The sequence below is a fragment of the Mastigoproctus giganteus genome, chromosome 2 (assembly GCF_048544385.1).
Source record: "Mastigoproctus giganteus isolate SK-2022 chromosome 2, ASM4854438v1, whole genome shotgun sequence".
Classification (NCBI taxonomy): domain Eukaryota; kingdom Metazoa; phylum Arthropoda; class Arachnida; order Uropygi; family Thelyphonidae; genus Mastigoproctus; species Mastigoproctus giganteus.
This window is the reverse complement of record NC_143576.1, coordinates 81,362,066-81,382,996: the sequence shown is the minus strand read 5'-3', so window position 1 is coordinate 81,382,996 and position 20,931 is coordinate 81,362,066. Positions and strand designations below refer to the sequence as shown.

The following is a 20,931-nucleotide window of genomic DNA, read 5'->3' as shown; positions in this document are numbered from 1 at the left end:
ATATAGTAAACCCTCATTAATCCGGACAGCTCTAAAAAAAATTAAAAGTGTAAAAATCAAATGACGATCGGGCTCAAAGGTCATATGTATTGTGTCAGAGGTCATTGGTCCGTGATGAATCACGCTACACAAACAACCTGGTTCCTGGCTGCAGTTCAGACAGTTGTTTGTCGTTTGCTCCGCAGTTACGCGCTTCTATCTTTTGTCGTTTGTGCTGTGCAGTTAAACTATGTCTTTAAGTAAGCCCAGTGTAGGACAGAAGCATAAAATGCTTTCTCTTCACGATAAACTATCGGTGATAGAAAAACTTGAAAAAGGAGCTTCAGTGTCCAGCATCTGTCTTGAATACGGCATCGCAAAACAAACCTTGTTGGACATTAAAAAGAAAAAAAGTAAAATTCGTAATTTTGTTCTCAAGTTTAACATGAAGAAAGAAAAAAGTAAAGTTAAACAAATGCGGATGCCTACTGATAAAGCACTAGATGATGCTGTGTACAAATGGTTTTCCCAACTTCGTTCGTCTGGTTTGGCTGTGTGAGGAATAGAAATTCAAGCAGCGGTGGAGAGACTGGCTAAATAGTTAGGAATTGAACAATTTAAAGTGAGCTCAGGTTGGCTTTTTAGATTTAGCATAACATTTCAAACAAAAAAATGTGTGGGGAAATTCTTAGTGCTGATTTTGAAGCTGGTTTTTTTTTTTTTTTTTGTTAGTTGTTGGCGCATTGGCTTCTGTAGCCATATTGCACCTCCCAAGGGTTTTTTTTTTTTTTTTGGGTTGCCAGGCAGGCTCTTTACCCACCCAGCTAGCCCAATCAGCTTGAAGCTGGTGAGCCTTTCAGGAAACAACTGAATGATTTTATTCAAAAGGAAGGTTATCAATTGAACCAGGTGTACAACTTCGTTATACACTAGACATTACAAAGCGTATTTCATATAATCCGGACTTTCATTAAAACGGACACCTCAGCCCCTATTAGTCCGGTTTAATGAGGGTTTACTGTATATAGTATATTAATTAAGATCGAAAGAGAAATAAAGCTCAATATGTCCTACTAATGTTATTATTATAAACCATAAAAGGAAACCTCATAACTTTATGTAGGAACAGAATTCTCTCAATACTCACGTTAGAAGGATTATGCGATTATATAATTATACGAATAAATGTCCCATATTTAATATTAAATAAAATCAATTACGAAAATTGCATTAAAATTTATATAAATAAATATTTATTAAAAGTTGTCATGCATTCAATTCTCATCCCCAACATAATACATCAGGAAAAGCCAGAAGTCGACAGCCATCAACACCCCAAAAAACTAAACCAATACTGCATGTTAATGTGAGAACTGAAACAATTGTTGAATTTATCCTTAAGGAACATAGGTTAAAATATCTAAAATATAAAATTATCTAAACTTCTTATAAGGGACCAAACTTATTCGAATACACTCCGTGCTCACAAGAAAAGTGTTTTTTGCCAATGATGCCCACCCTTCTTTTATACTTAAACCTATCGACTACCTGTTACGAGATTATTTTACTAAACCGATGTGCGAATTACCATTCACAAATGCACGTGAAAGTCCACGAGTCCGAAATACAGTCGATTCCGGTTAATTGGGACACGTCGGGACAGATCACTTTGGTCCAATTAAGCGAAATTTTAATGAGCTGAAAAGCACATTCTAGCGGAGGCAAAAGAGGTATGAATAAAATAAAGGGAATGTGGTATTTAAAGAAAGCACACTGTATTTAAGTTATATTGGTACAAACATTTATTTAAAAATAACTAAAGCTAAAAGCAAACAAAATGTACGTATGTACATGTGTAAAATGAAGATACAGTACAGAATAATGTCCGTGTCAGGCAAAGGTTACACATTACTTAAGGGTTCTTACTTTGAAAAAATTATGAAGTGTACCCTGACGTGTCCTCTTTATGGACTGCAATTGAACAAAGTCGGCGCAGGTATCTAATGCTGATAAAGGACTACCTTCATTGCCTTCCTGCATGAAATAACATCTCAATTTATCGATACATTTCCTGGCACCCTGATTAGTCACTCGCTTAGGTATATCATCGTCATCATTTTCTTGGTCTTTTGGTGTCCTGAGTGCTTTGCCGCAATTTTTTCAATAATCGTTTCCTCATAATCTTCATTTTCATCGTGGCATTGAAGGTTATCGTCAATCGTTAAAAATTCTTCACAATTTTGGACCTGCTGCAGTTCCAAAGCCATTTCATTTTCTGTACAGCTTATCGCGTCTGAATCACAATTAGTCGCGAAACCACATTTAGCAAAACAATTCCGAATTGTTTTACTTTTTGTTACTCTCCAACTATCAGCGATAAATTGTACAGCTTTTAACATTGAAACTTTTGCACTAACCTCTATTGATTTCGAAGATGATGTCAGCAGATTTTCCTCAATTGCTTCAAGGATGTGATTAACCAGCTTTCCGCGATAATAGGTCTTCAAATTTTTTATAATTCCCGCGTCCATAGGCTGTATCAGGGATGTGGTGTTAGGGGGTAAAAATTCCAGTTCAATATTTTTTAAACCAGCTACATTAGAGTGTGCGGTGCAGTTATCCAATATCAACAGAATTTTCTGGACTTCCGTTGCAGTTCCGCGTCCCAGTTCATTAGCCATTGCGTAAAAATATATGTGGTCATCCACGCCTTCTTATTGGCATAATACGAAACTGGCAAGCTGCTTATTGTAAGCCCCTTGAAACAACGAGGTTTGGCACTTTTACCAATAACCAAAAGTTTGAGTTTATCATTTCCTGACATGTTTGAGCAGCACAACACTGTTACACGATCCATTGCTTTCTTTGAACCAGACAGTGTTATGTGTTGATAGCTGAGGGAACCATCCGGCGTAGCACGATAATATAGACCTGTTTCATCGGCATTGTAAATGTCATCCCCACTAAATTTTTTAAGCAACTCTGGCAGTTTTTCACATTTCCATTGCTCAGCACTCGTAGCATCAGCACTGTCCTTCTCGCCATGTGCTTTTTTGTAACTAATGTCATGTCTACACTTCCATCGAGACAACCAACCATCCGTCGCTTTGAAATTTACATGACCTAGCTTTTTGGCCAACTCTTCTGACTTGTTTTTTAGCATAGGGCCGCTTACACGCACTCCTCGTTTAGATACAGTGGAAAACCATTGATTCAAAGCATCTTCGACGTCTGGATCTTTGCCTTCCCTCTTTCGCTTATGAGATGTTTTCTTTAAATCCACGCGCAATGTCCACTCCTCTCTAAGTTTTTCTTGTTGCTGTAGCAGTCGTGAAATTGTAGATTTTGGCACCTTTATTATCTACGCTAGCTGACGATGACTGATGTTAGGAGGTTGACTTTTTATCTTGTCAAGAATAGAGATTTTTTCTGAAAGTGACAAATCTTTATGTGGCATCTTGACAGGGGTCTTAAATGTACTGAAAAAAAGGGGAGGGGGAAACCAAAATCAGTGCACTGTTTAGTACAGTTTTTAATCTATTCTAACTCACAAGATGTATACATATGTACCGAGTGTGATCGTAAACAACTGCAAGCAAAATTTCTTCAGACTCTGATTACCACAACACAGAACAAACGTAAAACAACCACTGTACAGCACGACTTTGCAATAACTGATTCCGCTGCTGCCCACATGATCTCTTTGTTACGAACCATCTAAATTAGTTTATTGTTCAATAAAAAATTTTCTGTTTATACTCCGGCACAACAACCAAGTCAGTAGAGTTTACAATAAATCGCCAATTATCGTATTTAGTAGTCATAGGCTTGAACCCCGGTCCACTCAAAGAACGCGTGCGATGCACTCTCACTCCTGACCACTGGGCTACGTCAGGCCTAATAAACTATATTTAGATGTTTGTGCGCGCCATCTAAATATAGTTTATTGTTCAATCAAGACCTTCATTGCCCCAAATAAGCGGAACAAATTCAGGCTAAATATTTGTTTTGTTTCTGTTCTTCATAATTTGCCCCAAATAAGCGGCTGCCCCGATTAACTGGTGGCCCAATTAACCGGAATGCACTGTAGTATAAGGCTACGAACATTTATTGAATTTGCATTTAACCTCATTTCAAGAGTTTCAGCAATCAATAATTTAATATATTCATGTTGTGTATTTAAAACTTTTGCTTCATTAAAAAGAAAAAGATGGTTATCATGAATAGTGTGGAAAGCAAGTTCTGAGGCACATGTCCTTTTTTGCCCTAACCGATACCGCATGTTGTATCCTCATTGAAAGATAATTCTGTGTCGAACCAATATACACAGAATTACATTTGCCGCAAGTAATATTGCAAACTACATTGTGTGAATCCATGGTTGAAACTGAGTCCCCCCACTCTATGTTGTTCACATGGAGTTTACTAATAGGTTGGGCCACTATCTTAAATTCTGTTTTTAAATATATTAACAAATTGTTTGTACCAATACTGTATATATATATATTTTTTTTTTTTTTTTTTATGAAAACCCCAAACACGAAAGGTATCAAAACCTATAGTACTTAGTACCATGCATGGGTTGAAGGAGAAGTATGGGGAGAGGGGGATGCCGGAAACTTTGCTCTAGAGACTAAACATGGGTTTCACCACTTCAAGCCGCCAATAAGCAAAGTGGTGGTATTTCACCGGTTGATGAAAGTCATCTACCACCTGAAGAACTTTAATAAAATATTTCAGTATATATGGAATTTTAATAAAATATTTTTGTTCAGATCTATTGTTCATTACACCAGTCTCTAGTTTATATTTTGCTTGTTGTCTTATTTTCATAATGGTACCAAATGTGTAACCCCTATTTAAAAATCTTTTCATGTTCCATAAGTTCATCTAGTAATAACTCCTGAGTAGAGCTATATTTATGTGTTATAAAACTGATTAAAAATAATACTCTGTTTATATGTGAATGGATGATAGCTAGAAAAGTGTAAGAATGTACCAGAATTTGTCAGTTTCCTATAAATTTTAAAATGTATATTCTCATTAACTCTAGTTAAAGTAAAATTTAGGAAGTTTATGGCTTTTTTCTGTGGCTTTTCCATTTCTAAAGTAAAATTTAAGTCTGGTATGTATCTTATTTAATAAATCCAAAATCTTATTTACTATATCATCCTTCGTAATGATTAAAATATCATCCAAGTATCTACCATAAAATGTTAGACTTGGAAGAAACAGTCTTAAATATAACTGTTCAATTTTATTAAGATAAATTTCGGCAACTAGTCCGCTCAGGCTAAGGACCCATCAGTAATCCAAATATTTGTCTATAAATTTTGGATTGAAAATGAATATAATTGGCTTGAACATGAAACTTGATTAGATGAAATATTTCAGTTTTTGGTAAATTAGACTTATTTAAAATTACGGAATCATCATTAATTAAATCCCATGTTGTGTCTAATGTATGCTCGACATGTACATTTGTGTACAAAGAAACTACATCTAGAGAAAATAATTTATCATCTGTATTTAACTTTTTCTCTTTTAACTGATTAAACAACATATCCGAATTCTTTATACTAAATGTTAGTGTCTGACATGAAGGTTTAATGATCCCATATAAGTATGTTGTGAGTGATGAAAAAGCTGAATTTTTATACCAGACATTGTTTAGATAATTTTATATTTTAGATATTTTAACCTATGTTCCTTAAGGATAAATTCAACAATTGTTTTCAGTTCTCATGTTAACATGCGGTATTGGTTTGGTTTTTGGGGGTGTTGATGGCTGTCGACTTCTCCTGGCTTTTCCTGATGATGTTGGGGATGAGAATTGAATGCATGATAATCTTTTAATAAGTATTTATTTATTTAATATTAAACATGGGACATTTATTCATATAATTATATAATCGCATACTCCTTCTAATGTGCATGTTGAGAGAATTCTGTTCCTACATAAAGGTATGAGGTTTCCTTTTATAGTTTATAATATATAGTATATATACACACTCTGAAATTGGATTCTCTGTGAATGGGTCTTATTTGAAAATGTAGATTTGTTATAAGAAATTGAAACTTTTAAATTTGAATTAAGTGTATGAAGTACTGCTATTTAATAATTTTAAAGTACATTATTTAAAAATACACATACGCACACACTACAGTAATGTTGCATTGTTGTTTAAAATGTTTAATTCAGGGGTTCCCAAACTTTTATACCTTGTGCTACCCTTAAAATATTTTTGAAAAAAAAAAAAAAAAAAAAAAAGGTAAAGTGCAGCCATTATCAACCCACTGCAGGATGGAAACCTCCTCAACAATTCATGCTGAGGAACATTTTAATTAATCCAATTAAAATGTTTCTTAATTGGATTAATGAGATGGCTGCAGCTGCCACTTGAAATATAACTTATCATACTAAGGCTGGAGTTTTTAAATGGCCACTGGAAGATGATTTTCCAGATTCATCACAAAATGAAACTTTGTTTCAATAGTGGCCACTGCTAAAAATCCAGTCATGCATAAGGAAGGAAGATGTTCACAGCTTTCTTACTGGGGTGAGGGAATTCCCCTCCATTTCCCACTCAAAATTCTGTGCCTGACTTCTTAGGAAACTGAACTTTTAAAGAAGTATCAGAAATCATGTAAATGTAGTTTTCTATTTCTTGTAGAGAGAAATCGTTATTTGGCAGCAAATCAGCACAGAACTGATCTATAATCCATTTGTATTTATCATTCACTGCTTCTGGAAAATATTTAAAGAATCTGTGCTGTAGATCAGTCAGCTGATCTTTGGTAATATGCTGCTTAGTTCCAGTCTCACTTGTTTCCAACCTGTTTTCCTTCACAAAATCCTTCAAACAAGAAAACATGTTCAAACTTTTTCCCTCTAGTTCTCTGACCCACAAGCTCAGCTTCCCATTGTACTTACAAATGCTTTCACTATAAGGAAGTTTGTGTTACTCCTTTCAATGTGTCAAGCTTCTCAAAAATGTCACTTACGCAAGCCAACTTTAACAGAAAATTTTCATTGCAAAAATATTCAGCAAGTACTAAATCTTAATGTAAATTGGAATATCATCGGTTTGGCTGAAACAAGAAGAAGAAATGAATCACTTATAAGTTTATCAAGTGGAAATATGCTGTACACCAATGGAAACAGTGAAAGGAGTGAAGGTGGAGTTGGCTTTCTGGTCCATAAAGATATAAAAAACAACATTTTGGAATTCAAAAGTACATCACAAAGGGTGTCAAGACTACTACTCAGGATTTCTAAGAGGTATAAGCTAAAGGTTATAATGATTTATGCACCAACATTGAGCCATGATGATGAAGAGGTTGAAGAAATGTACATCGAAATTGAGTCTTCTAGATGAATAGAAAACCCACTACACTATCATTATGGGGGACTTCAATGCTAAAGTTGGAAAGAGACAAAACAGCGTAGAAAGGGGAACTATAGGAAATTTTGGAATTGGTGAAAGACTTGTGGAATTTGCAGAATCTAAGGAATGTCAGTAATGAACACTTTTTTTTTAAGAAAGGGGTGAACAGAAAGTGGACAGAGACGAGCCCAAATGGATTAACAACTAATGAAATCGACTTCATCCTCACTAACAGAAGATATATCGTGAATGATGTTACTGTCTTGAACCATGGTAAATGTTGGAAGTGATCACAGAATGGTAAGATGCACACTTGATATAGATGTAAGAAAAGAAAGGAAAAAAACTGACTCGAGTAAATAATACAAACGTCTTTGAGATAACAGAAGAGGAGAAAAAGCAGTATGTACTGGAACTTAAGAACATGTTTGAGCTTCTGCAGACTGTTCAGGACCAAGATATCGACAAGGAATATCACAACTTTCTGAAAGTGATAAAGCCCAAGAAATCTATAGGTAAAAAGATATCCAAAGAAGAAGAAAATCAGTCAAGAAACGCTTATCGTGATGAACCGTAGACAACGAATGAAGAGCAAGAAAACAATGACAGGGAGAAAATTAAGTATACTGAGTTATGCAAAGCCATTAGAAAGAGACTCAGAGAGGACATAAGAAAATTTAACACAAGAAAAGTAGAACAAGCATTAAGGGAAAACAAAGGATTTAAATCAGCAGTCGTGAGCAGAAATACAGAAAGACAAATGATACTGAAACTGAAGAATAGCGATGGTGTACTTATGAATAGTATAGAAGGCATAATTCAAATAGCAGAAGACTACTATAAAGAGTTATACAAGGAGCGACAGAATGATGCCAGCAGTGGGGAAGTTGGATCGCAAATTAGTAACACATACAACATACCTGATATTCTTCCTGATGAGGTAGGACATGCGTTGAAGAAATGAAGCACCAGAAAGCTCCGGGGGAAGATGTTACTTTGGAGTTATTAAATTGGGAGGAAGAGACATGACACAGAAACTGGCAAGACACTTCACAAAATGCATTAGAAAAGGTGTGGTGCCTAAGGAGTGGGATAATGCAATCATAGTTTTGCTGCATAAGAAAGGAGATAAATCAGAAATTGGAAATTATAGACCAATTAGCTTGTTATCCCACATCTACAAGTTGTTCACAAGGGGCATTACTAACAGATTAGAAAGAATACTTGATGAGAATCAACCGAAAGAGCAAGCTGGCTTAAGGACAGGATTCTCAACTATCGATCACCTTCACGTAATGTCACAGCTAATAGAGAAAGCAAATGAATATAAAACACCATTATGCCTGGCATTTGTGGATTATGAAAAGGCATTTGACTGCATACAGCATAAAGCAATGTTTCGGGCATTGGAAAGACAAGGCATAGATACCCCATATATTATGATTTTGAAGAAAATATATGAGAATGCTACCTCCTTTATTAGACTAGCCAAAGACAGTAGGAAATTTAAAATTGAGAAAGGAGTTCGACAAGGAGACATATCTCCGAAGTTGTTTACTGCTGCCCTTGAGGAAGCTTTCAGAAGATTAGACTGTTCGCAGAAAGGAGTCAATGTGAATGGAGAGTACCTAAACCATTTACAATTTGCAGATGATATTGTGGTCATAAGCCATGATCCCAAAGAATTAGAAGAAAATCTTAATCAGTTATGCAGAGTTTAGTAAGGATTTTGGACTATAGATGAATATGGCTAAAACAAAAGTAATGATGAACAAGTATGCAACAGAAAGGGAAATAATGATTGAAGGAGCAGTAATTGAAAAGGTGGAGTCATATATTTATCTGGAGCAAGTCATTAGCTGTAATAATGATAAATGGATGGAAGTCAAGAGAAGAATAAATTTTGGATGGATAGCATTCAGGAAATATAGTCACATACTGAGGAGCAATATCCCATTTGTCTGAAATGTAAAATAATGAACCAATGTATACTCCCCGCCATAACTTATGAAAGTGAAACTTGGGCACTCACCAAAAGAATGGAAGAGAAGCTGAGAACTACACAGCGAAGAATGGAACAAATTATATTGCAAATCAGACTGTTAGATAAGAAGAGAAACACATGGATTAGGCAGCAAACTCAAGTAAAGGACATAAGTTGCTACAATGGATAAAAGGATGGTTGAGTGGGAGAAGACAAAGGGTGGTAATTAATGGGTGCTGCTCTTCGTGGCTAATGTTATTAGTGGAGTCTCACAGGGTTCAGTGTTGGGTCCTCTGTTGTTTTGTATATTTATCAATGATATTGATGAAGGTATATCAGGATTAGTGTTGAAGTTTGCAGGTGATACAAAGGTTGGCAGGGTTGTTAATGACAGTAATGGCAGTATCTTGAAACAGGCCTATGGGGCTGGGAATTTCCATACTATAATAATTAATGATAAACACCAGCCAGGAATTAAACTAAAAATTTACTATACAATGAAATAATATACAATGAAATATGATGCAAATAAAATCTATGCGAGGTCTGCTGTGGCAGAGCATTTCTGGAAAAAGCAGCATCAGATCTCCCCTGAAGACGCGGTCATTACCGACCGCGCCCATGGATTTTGGGAACGCAAGTGGCTCGAGAGCTTGCGAATCGGTTCATCCAGACACAATACTATTAATAGGGACAGGGGGATCCGTTTACACCCCCTGTTTGAGGCAGTTGTCCTCAGAAGGGATGACCGTTTCTGTTTGACACGCTCCCGAGCCACTTCCATTTCCGATACGCGCATGGAGAATGTAGATCATGTGTCTGATGATCACGTGCATGAGTGCCATGGACCGGCTACTTAAGGATGTGTTTTAGCACTGGTAGTATGCTGTTGAAGAAGGAGACGGCAGTTCTCCGAAAGCTCCAGATTTTATTGTTTTATCGCTTTTACCTAGTTTATTTTAATTAATTTTATTGTTTTTAACTATATTTTAACTATAATTTAATCAGTGTTTTATTTTATTTGCATCATATTTCATTGTATATTATTTCATTGTATAGTAAATTTTTAGTTTAATTCCTGGCTGGTGTTTATCATTAATTATTATAGTATAGTAATGGCAGTGTGCTACTGCAACAGGATCTAGATAATTTGGGCAGATAGGCTCAGAAATGGCAACTGAAGTTTAACCTCCTTGACAAATGCAAAGTACTGCATATGGGTAGAAGTAACCCCAGAGAAACGTACCAACTGTGTGGTACTGCACTTAAGGTGGTAGAAAATGAAAAAGACTTGGGAGTAATTGTGCAGTCAGATATGAAGTTTTCTGAGCAATGCAGACAGGCTGCCAGGGCAGGTCATGGGGTTTTGTCATTGATATATAGGAATTTTGTTAGCAGGGAAGAGGTGATTGTCCCTCTGTATAAGGCAATGGTCAGGCCATGCCTTGAGTACTGCGTACAGGTCTGGAGGCCTCATTTTAGGAAGGATGTAGATTTGCTTGAGCATATACAGAGAAGGGCAACAAGGTTGGTGAGGGGAATGAAGGGATTCTCTTACGACGGGATCTTTCCACTTGTTCAGATTAGGGGGCATGAATTCAAATTAAGAAAAGACAGATGTAGAGTAGATGTGCGGAAATTTGCCTTTAGCCAGCGGGTGGTTAATTTCTGGAACAAACTTCCATCTGTCATTATGGAAGTTGATAGGTTAAATAAATTTAAGGAGAAACTGGACAGGCATTTGGAGGGAGTGGTGTGATTTTTTTTTTTTTTTTTTTTTTTGGCTGATGCTGCATAAGCTTATACACTTGCTTTCTTGCATCACATGCTACTACTACTACTACTACATACTACAACATTCTTATCAAAACTAAAGAACTAAAATGGTCTTGGACAGGACAGCTCGAAGACATGATGACAGATGGACTAAGAAAATAATAGAATGGTACCCAAGAGGAGCTAAGAGAAAACCTGGAGGACAACAACGGAGATGGACAGATGAAATTCATGAGTTTGTGGATAGTAAATGGATGGCCATTGCCCAAAACAGAAGGAACTGGGTTGCTGGAGAGGCCTTCATCCTGCAGTGGATTGAAAATGGCTGATGATGATGATTACGAAGTACCAGATCTTCCTCTTTTAAAAACAGTGCTATTTCTTGCAAGTTGTAGATGCAGGCCACAACATTTGCTCTTGGCTGACAACGAGAATTGCAGTAGAACAGGAGCAACTGATAGTGTGCCCCTATTTACTTGCATAATTGTGCAAGAAATCTGCTTTTCTATGGACCAGTCTTTATGTAGTTTGCAGTTTTAATTACTATATTCGTCACTTCACACAGTTCTTGGCATAATTCCTCTGTAGCCAGGGATTCAAGATACAGTGTGCTTAGATTCTGGTGCTGATTGTTTAATTAAGGCCTGCTTCAACCCCTCATTTTTGGCCAAATGAGTGATGATATTATGCATTGTTTAGATCTGCTTTAATCAAAAACCTTAAAATTATGCCTTTGCTTTACCTGCTTAAGACATTCACTGCCCAAATGTAGAAATTAAAACGAACTGCAATATTTGTGCAGACTTAATATACACATATGCATCCATTTGATTGCGATCAATAAATGAGCACTGTAAAAGGAAAGGCACACAAAATGAACAACTGAGCAATATTGACACACAGATTGAACCATGGGCTATTGCATTACAGGGATTTTGCCTAATTTCAAGAGCACTGTCTAGAGCAGCGTTTCTCAAACTGTTTGTTCCATGAGATGTGAACAAGTGTTCTGTGAAAAATCATAATTAATAATTAAAAAAAAAATAAATAAATTTTGCATATTTGTAGCATACACCACTTTTGTATCATTATAATATTTAACATAATTTTTTTTCTATTATTAATATACTGACATAGACTAATAATTAATTGAATAGACCATGGAACACTTTATTTTGGCGGGCTTTTGCATAGAGAAGTATGCGTAGAGGTAATGACACCTACGAAAAAGTAGCAATGTGGTGATCTAGTATGCCATTCGTATGCGATTTAGCCTGGAGTACACGGGTTAAAGGACAGGAGGAAGCGAACCGATATCATAACTAAACTCGCTTCCTTGTATAATTTTTTTTTGATAATTATTAGTATTTTGAAATATTATTATTAAAATATGTAACCATAGATTTGTGGTTGAAAAAAGGAACTTTAAAACGAGAAGCAAAATACTTCTAGTAGTGCAACTGTGGTTGAAAAAAGGAACTTTAAAACGAGAAGCAAAATACTTCTAGTAGTGCAACTGTGGTTGAAGAAAACAAAAACAGTATTGTCACACTTCAAGGTGAGGAGCGGAGATGGGAGAAATCCCAGGAGCCGTCTGACACGAACATACCTTCAAAGTGAGGGTGAACAATCGCAGCCTTTGGTTCTCCAAAAATCCAAAGTGAAAAAAATGGGAACCAACTAATAAAAGACCAAAACAAAAGTATGATGACAGTTATTTGATTTTTGGCTTTACATGTGTTGGAAATATAGATTGCTCCTGATGCACAGTGCGCCGTATGTAATAAAATATTACAAAATAGTTCTTTGGATCCTGCTAAACTTGTTTCGTAAGTGTTCTGCAAATATGTTGGGAGATAAAGTGTGCCGTGACTTAAAAAGTTTGGGAATCGCTGGTGTAGAGCGTGCTACTTGGTTCACAGCTTCGTGTTCTTTACTTATTAAGGAAGTTATTTTAAAGTTGAAGTTATTTTATTTTATCATAATAAGGATGATGCTTGCCGAATTTTAATTCTTTAGTTTGTGAAAAACAAAACATCATCCTTAGTATGTACGTACTGATAAAATTTTGTGTGAGAAGTGTTTTTCTATAAAGTTTTACTCTAAAGGGTTTTAATAGTTCCACAGCCTGGGACATGAGGCCTGAAGAGGAACAGGGGTGGACAGTATGTTGAAGTTGATAACATTGAATCAGCTCTTTATTATAAGTCATCTGATACTGAAATAGAATGCTATATGCATCTGTTGATGTTAGAGCACTACAAATAACAGATGCCGGCATTACTTGGAGTGGTGATTCTTCACATATGAATTCCATTTACTAAAAAGCAGTGCCTACTTGTTCCAGCACTCCAAGGCACATATAAAAAGGACCCTTGCAAATATAAAAGGCAGCAAACATGTTAATCTTGGTTCCTAAGTTAAATCTCTAGAAAGCACCACCCTCCTTAAAATTAACTCTCAAACTAAAGACATTCAGTAGACATTTGCCTAATGTTTATCAGTTCGTGCACTCTGGCCTTTTACAAGGGACTTCCATCCCTTGTCGTGGAGGTTGATAGCCTGAATAAGTTTAAGGCTCAGCTGGACAGGTATTTCGAACGAACAGAGGGGTGAAGTGGAAGTGGTTATTTTTTATTTATTTATTTTTTTTTTTTTGGCCGATGCTGCATAAACTTGCTTTCTTGCATCAAATGCCTCTACTAATGCTAATGCAATGCAGACAAGACAAGACTGCAGTTATAGTTCAGACACAGCATGGTTTCTTAAAGGGAAATCTTGTCTGAAAAATTTGATTGGATACTAGGATGTGGTCACAAAGGAACTGGATGCAAAGGATAATTTTGATATCATATACTTGAATTTTAGGAAAGCTTTTGACACTGTGGCACATGGAAGACAAAAGGCAGTTAGACGTAATTGACACCCATCTCCACCTAAGAGTTGAGCTTAATTGTGAACATAAATAAGGTGAAGGGACTTATAATTTTGACATCAGATTATGGGGTACCAAGTGAATTCAGTTGTAATTAATGACTAATGAGGAAATAATGTAGATTTATTCAACCATTCTGACAATCTTGTTCCAACAGTGATGAAGTATCAAATCTGCTTTATTTTGGAGTTTATCAAGTCTTCAAATAAGTACCTGTATGTCTTGTGAAACCAATGGGTACCCACTAACTTTGAAATATGCAACAGGCCAGAAACTTGACTTGCTCATTTCCTTACTCAGGGCTAAAAAAAAAGCCAAGAATGGATCCAGAAAGATATTCAGTCCTTGAACTTCCAAGGCTGTACCTCAGGAAAGACTTTGTATACTAAAGTGGAGAAATAAGTACAAAAAGGTTGTCCTCATGGTTCGGTTATCGGTCCCTTTGCGTGAAACATCGTTCTTGATGAGTTTTTGATTCAGCAAATGGAAGGTATAAAAATGGTTGCATGCGCTGATGATTTAATGATCCTTGTTTTTGGCAATTCTCGTTCTGAGATAGAAAAGAAATCCAAAGAGATTTTAATCAAATTAGAAAGCTGGAGTAGGCTCTACAAATTGCAGATATCCCGAGACAAAACTGTCCAAATGTTATTAAAAGGGTGATTAAGTATAAATAGGGCACCTATTGTAAGGCTTCTGGGTAACCCAGTTCAATATGTTAGAGTCACAAAATATCTGGGTTTGATTTTAGAAGAACAGTTGTACTTTATGGAGCATGTCAAGTACTTGAAAACTAAGATTAGGACAAGGACATTATATGCTAAGCTCCAGAGAATTGTGAGGAAGGATTGGGGCATAAAAAGCTGCACCTTGAATTTACTATACGAGTGCTTGTTTGTCCGTTACAAACGTGACGGGACAAACAAGCATCGAGACTTATGCCTCCAGAGCCTGGGTGCATCGTATAGAAAATGATGCACCCAGTTATTATAAAAAGTACTTATTGCATGCGCAAAGATTTGCTTTGTTAAGCATTACTCGTGCTTGTCGAACTGTGTCAACTGAGATCGCAGATTATATCAGGTAGGATGCCTGTACATTTAAAGTATTATTATTTGGCCTATTGCACTTTACAAAGAGGATTATTAAGCGAACTATTATGGGAGTTAATCTTGCCCTGATGAAGAAAGAGTCTATACAAGGGCAGACCTAAAGAATGAAAGGAAAAGGATTTGTAATGAGTTAAAAGTTATGTAGCAGACCAATTGGGGGGGGGGGGGTGGAATCAGAGAAAGGTAGGGAAACTTAACATGTTTTTTCCAAATGTGGAGATTATAGATACTCGTAAAAAGCCATAGTTACAGTTTGGGCTATATGCTACCTTCCTGATCAGTGGCCATGGCTTGTCTTATAGATTATATCAATTTGGACTGAGGGATCGAAACAGCTGAAATGCAACTTATATACTGATTTAAGTTTAACTTGGAGTTGTTTGTTGGTATTCTGGAGAAAGAGAGACTTTGGATTATGTTCATGGAAAGGAGGCTTTTCACTTATTTTAATAAATATGTAAGTGCAGTCTTTAGAAGGCTTTCTGTAATTATTGCTGATAGTAGAAGTCCACTTGGTGGCAGGGGTGCTAACTCATCTTATTAAGATCGGTGGACATGTAAGATCAAGACCTGATTCTTCTAAGATGAGGCTTAGTAGTTGTTATTCAAAATAGGTTTTTTTTTTTTTTTTTTTTTTTTGCATTATGTTATGTTATATTAACCACCTGATAATTTTGAACTAGAAACTCAGACATTATAAAAACTTAGACCCTATCCACAGATAAGGTCTAAGACCTATCCACTGAATCCCTCAACAACTACAAAGGATACGTTCCTGAACAGTACTACATTTGGCAAAACTGGTCGGTAAGACTAAGGTTCTATAGAAAATAGGATGTTAAGAGAAAAACACTAATTATGTCAATAAATATATGGGGGGGACAGTAAATTTCATTTTCTATTTATACAACATAGCAATGATGATAAGGTTGACAATACAATAAGAAAAGCAATTAAGAATAAGGTGATGGAACTGGATATACATATATATTTATTTATTTATTTTTTTTTTTTGGTAGTTGTTGGCGCATAGGCTTCTGTGGCCATAATGCACCTCCCACGGTTTTTGCAGTACTTTGATCCAAGCCCGAGGCGGGAATCGAACCCGCGACCTTTGGGTTGCTAGGTAGGCACTTTACCCACCCGGCTAGCCCGGTCGGCATATATTTATTGAACATTTAGAAAACAGCCAAGCAGATCAGTTGAAGCATGCAGAATAATCCAGTTGGTTGAATTCTATATCCTACTGATTAGTTTTCTTTTTATATGATCAAGGGCAGTTAGAAAGTTAATATCCATTAATAAGTTGCTTTGCAGAGATGTGTAGAGGTGATTGACTAGCCGATGATTTTGTGATTTATTCAAAATTTCAGAGTGGACCCCTGAGTTATGCCTCAGGGGTCTGGACATGCTTCGATTGAAGGCGACCAATCTGCCACCATGTGTGCTTTGTGGTGTTAAAAAAAAAAAAAAAAAAAACTACTTCCCCTCCCCCATCATCCCCACTAATCTGCACAAGATGAGCATGCTATTTTAAATGTGATGGTGAGACAATCTAAGGATACTTGCTCCTTATTCAGTTGTGTTTTGACCACACACAGGACATCCATAGATGCTGGCAGCTGGAGGTTCTCCACCATGTCAACTTTGTTGCAGCTGCTGCTTACATTGTTGAAAGTAGCTTGTATGGTTGAAGTCCTCATCACTTTTGTGTAGTCCCTCATTGTGTGGTATTGATTATGGATTTTTGAGAGTAGTCTGTGAGCTGTTATAAGAACTAGTATATTTGATGGAGATATTTGATGGTTTGTTCACTGGCACTGTTCTGTGGGAGAACTCAATTATGCCTCATAACTTGAATGTGAACTTAATTCTTATTTCTTAGATTGAACTTTTCACACACTGCTTACATTCCCTAAGTGTTCTAAATGCCAGTGAGTGGACTCCCCCACCCACCCTCCAAATTCATTGCAGGAGTTCAAAATCTTATGTCTTTTTGATTTAGGAGTACTACTCAATGAATTCTAAGCCCCCCCTTCCCCAAACAATTTTTAGGAAGAGTATTGACTTCAAATTTGCTAAAACAGGAGATATCCAGTTGTATAAATGAAAACCAACAATGACTAACATATCATGTGGGATCTTACAGCAAAGCTTTTCATAGTAGTATTCTTGGTAAGATCTGGAATGGGAGATGCACAGCTGCCAATCATGATTAGTAAAAGTCAATGAAAACTAAAATCAGCTACATAACACACTAATCAAGCCTGATCTATGGTAGAGATTTTAGCATAAAAGGGATAGCTTCTTTGATACGTCTTGCCCTTGTTTCTTACTTTCCATAACCTCCCTTACCTTAAAGAAGCTGTTGCATCTGATATATTAGGTTAGGAAAATGGAAATAAGTTAATAAAATTTTAATTTGCTATTAAAAGGTGACAATGTATTTATGAAACTGTTGTTGCCATTCATCACAATTTGCTGTACTGCCTTTGTACTATCAGTGGAGCTGACTGCAAAAAAAAATTCTTGAGTAACATGATGTGCATCTTAGTATCTGAATGCAGTCCTCAAAAAACTTTTGTATATATGTTCTTAATATCTAATGTGATTATGTGGTGTTAAACTATGTCATAATGGCATATAATTTTCCCATTGTGTCATGTGGTGCACATTAACTATTCATTAATTAGACAAAACATTCCTGAATGCTGTTCCAGTTGGAACTGGAAGATGGATCTGTTTTAAATTTTCTGGATTCTAATTTATAAAAGTTAAGCTGGATTGAAATATGGTTTTTACAACAAAACCCATTTTTACACAGTGAAGTGTATTCTAAAGATAACTTATGTGTTTATAAGAATAAGCACTTGCTTTGCATTGAATAAAACTAGTTAATTCAGTGATTGCAGTGAGATATGAGAGATGTTAAAAACTTAATGCTATTGAAATTGGCGCCTCTGTAGCCAGGTGGGCAGGAGCAGCACTGCGTAGCACACGCTTCTTGATTAGACCGGGGTTCGAGCCCGTCACCACCAAATACGAAGGATGCAGAAAGGTCAGAGAATGGCCACCGCATATTCCCAGAGCAATATGGCCTTAGTTGCTAATGCTCCTAAAAACCAAATAACATAACATAGCTATTGAAATTAATAAATTTAAAAAAAAGATTAACTTCTAATATGTGTTGTCTATGTTGGTCTGGTAATTTTGCTTTTCAGAAAATGTATACAAGAGCATTCTCAAAATATTGGGTTACAATGGAGCACTGCACTGCCAAAAAGTACACCTTCAATCTTGCTGGCATTCAATTGTTTTCACTGATTCATTCAGTTCCCAAAAGTTGTACACAGAAGCATTTTTCATAAAACTGGAGTGAATTTCCTTGTTCAACAAGGACATCAACAGGCTCTGCTTTCATCCATGAACCTCTGAGATATCAGCCAGCACAAGGTGAGGAGATTTTATCTTCTCACCTTGTGCTGGGCAGATTTTGTTTGTGATGAGGAGATTTTATCTCCTCATCACAAACTAGAAACCCAATTCACAGGTCTGGCAACTCAAACTCCCTGGAATTTGACCCTCATCTCACCTGTCACAAGTGAAACAGGCAAACATCTATGCTGCAATGGTGGCACTACTCCCCAGCATCACTGATTTGATAAATGGAATTTAAGAATATAAGTGGAATTGGTTTCAATTCCAATTAGAAATTTCTCTTCCTTGCAGGTCTGCAAGAAAGAAAACCATGTGATGCCTTGTGAGCCACAGATTGATTTTTTTGCAATTCTTTTCCTACCTTCTTGTACTAACAACGAATTATTTGGTTTGTAGTTCACTGAGGAAAGTTAACAATAAGACTAACAGATATATACATCTGGTACTTTCAAATATGTTTTATTAGTGTAATTAGTAATTATTCAGTTTACTAATACAGTTAGTAAACTGAATTAGTAAATTTATTACACTGGACATAAACCTTATGTCCAGTGCAATAAATAACTAGTTGTTTAATGCACAGCAAGCGCTTGTTTTAATCCATAGTATGAACTTGTTATGAGTTAGAAACACTTTCTAATAACCCACATTTATGCCCTTTGATACTGTTCTGGTGGAAATATCATCAGCAATGGTGAATAACATTTGTTATTCACCATTGCTGATGATATTTCCATTAATGGTGTATCCATTAATGGATATGCTTGATACAGACCTATCAGGTGTTCCAGGGATCCTCCCAAAAACACCGCGCGCCTCCGTAGCCAGGTGGGAAGGAGCAGCAGTGCGTAGCACACGCTTCTTGATTAAACCGGGGTTCGAGCCCGTCACCACCAAATATGGAGGATGCGGAAAGGTCAGGGAATGACCACCGCATATCCCGGAGCAATATGGCCTTAGTTGCTAATGCTCCTAAAAACCAAATAACAAATAACTCCCAAAAACATACGACCAATAGTACAGAGTTTGGGATTGTTTCCATTGTGCACCATGGATCCACTGATTCAGGATGCTTCTGCTATACATGTACCCTATTATTAGCATACTGCAAAAAGCAGTGTGATTTATCATATCAGCAAATCCTCTTGTTAATCATCAATAGACTAGTTGCAGTTCCTGGAACCATTCGAGGGAATTTTTCCCATGATGTTGGGGTGTGGTCTCTTATATCAACTAGCCAGTGGATAGGAGAGGATTGTCCATCTTTGATGGAAAGATTCGCATTTCATTCTTTTCTTACCTTGTAGAGTAACTTTAGTAGAACAGCCACAGTTACATTGCTAGTGGCACCTGTCCTCCTACCCATGTTCACAATCTCTTTTAAAAATTCCTTCTAAAATCTGTTAAAATAATGTGTATTTATGGTTTCTACACTTTCCACCATAAAATGCTGGCCAAGCATGAATTCTACTGAATGTCACTGTTAGGCATTTGGTTTTTTGTAGAACTGGTATAGTCAAGTAGATGTTATGACTAGTTAGTGTATTTGTATCGTTACTACTCAGTAGAAGATTTTAACCAAACCGAAGTTTGTACGTTAGGTACCACCACTCAGACAGCACTGTTTAAAAGCTGTTTGATTTCTCACACGTGAGCGGATAAGTACCCAAAGGTATAAGGGGTGATAACCCAGTTGTGACTTATTTACGCAATATGAAATGCCAAAAGGTGTGCTTCTTAGACTAATAATAAAAGTAAAGTGCAGCCATTATCAACCCACTGCAGGATGGAAGCCTCCTCAACAATTCATGCTGAGGACTAATAATATTTTAGGGCAAAAAAAAAGCCTCAAATTATGATATTAGTGCATTTGCATCATTACTACATAGTTGAATTTTTTAAAGAAACCGAAGCATAAAAGACATTAGATACACAATATTACTAATTTGGTTATTTAGTATACATTATATATTTTTCCTGTCTCATATATTACCATCATAGTTCAAAGATGGGTGTGTATTTAATCGGTGATTTTTAAATGTGTTTGAACTTTGCTTTAATATTCTGTTTTTCATTTTAATTAAATTCCATTTTCTACAAGGTGTGAAAAATCACAATCGCAATCAGACCAAACATCTGAAAAAGAACTGCAGAAAACTGAGACACCATCAGAAACAAAGAAAAAAACATACTGGAAGATTGAAAAACTCTCTACTTTGGAATTTGAGAAGACACCTAAGTATGTATTATATTTAACCAAAAATTTAAAGTTTAAAATTTTTTAGCCAAGTTTAATTCAAAGTGTTTCAAAAAGTTTAA

At 36.2% G+C, this 20,931-nt stretch overlaps 1 protein-coding gene across 1 annotated transcript in view; it reads left to right on the top strand.

Moving 5' to 3' along the window:
* The window catches only part of LOC150089364 (uncharacterized), a 64,236-nt gene that overhangs the window by 29,958 nt on the left and 13,347 nt on the right, over positions 1–20,931 (top strand). The window contains exon 5 of the mRNA XM_090368548.1: positions 20,714–20,851. Within this exon, the coding sequence (XP_090224674.1) occupies positions 20,714–20,851 (138 nt within the window). The remainder of the gene's footprint in view (positions 1–20,713; positions 20,852–20,931) is intronic.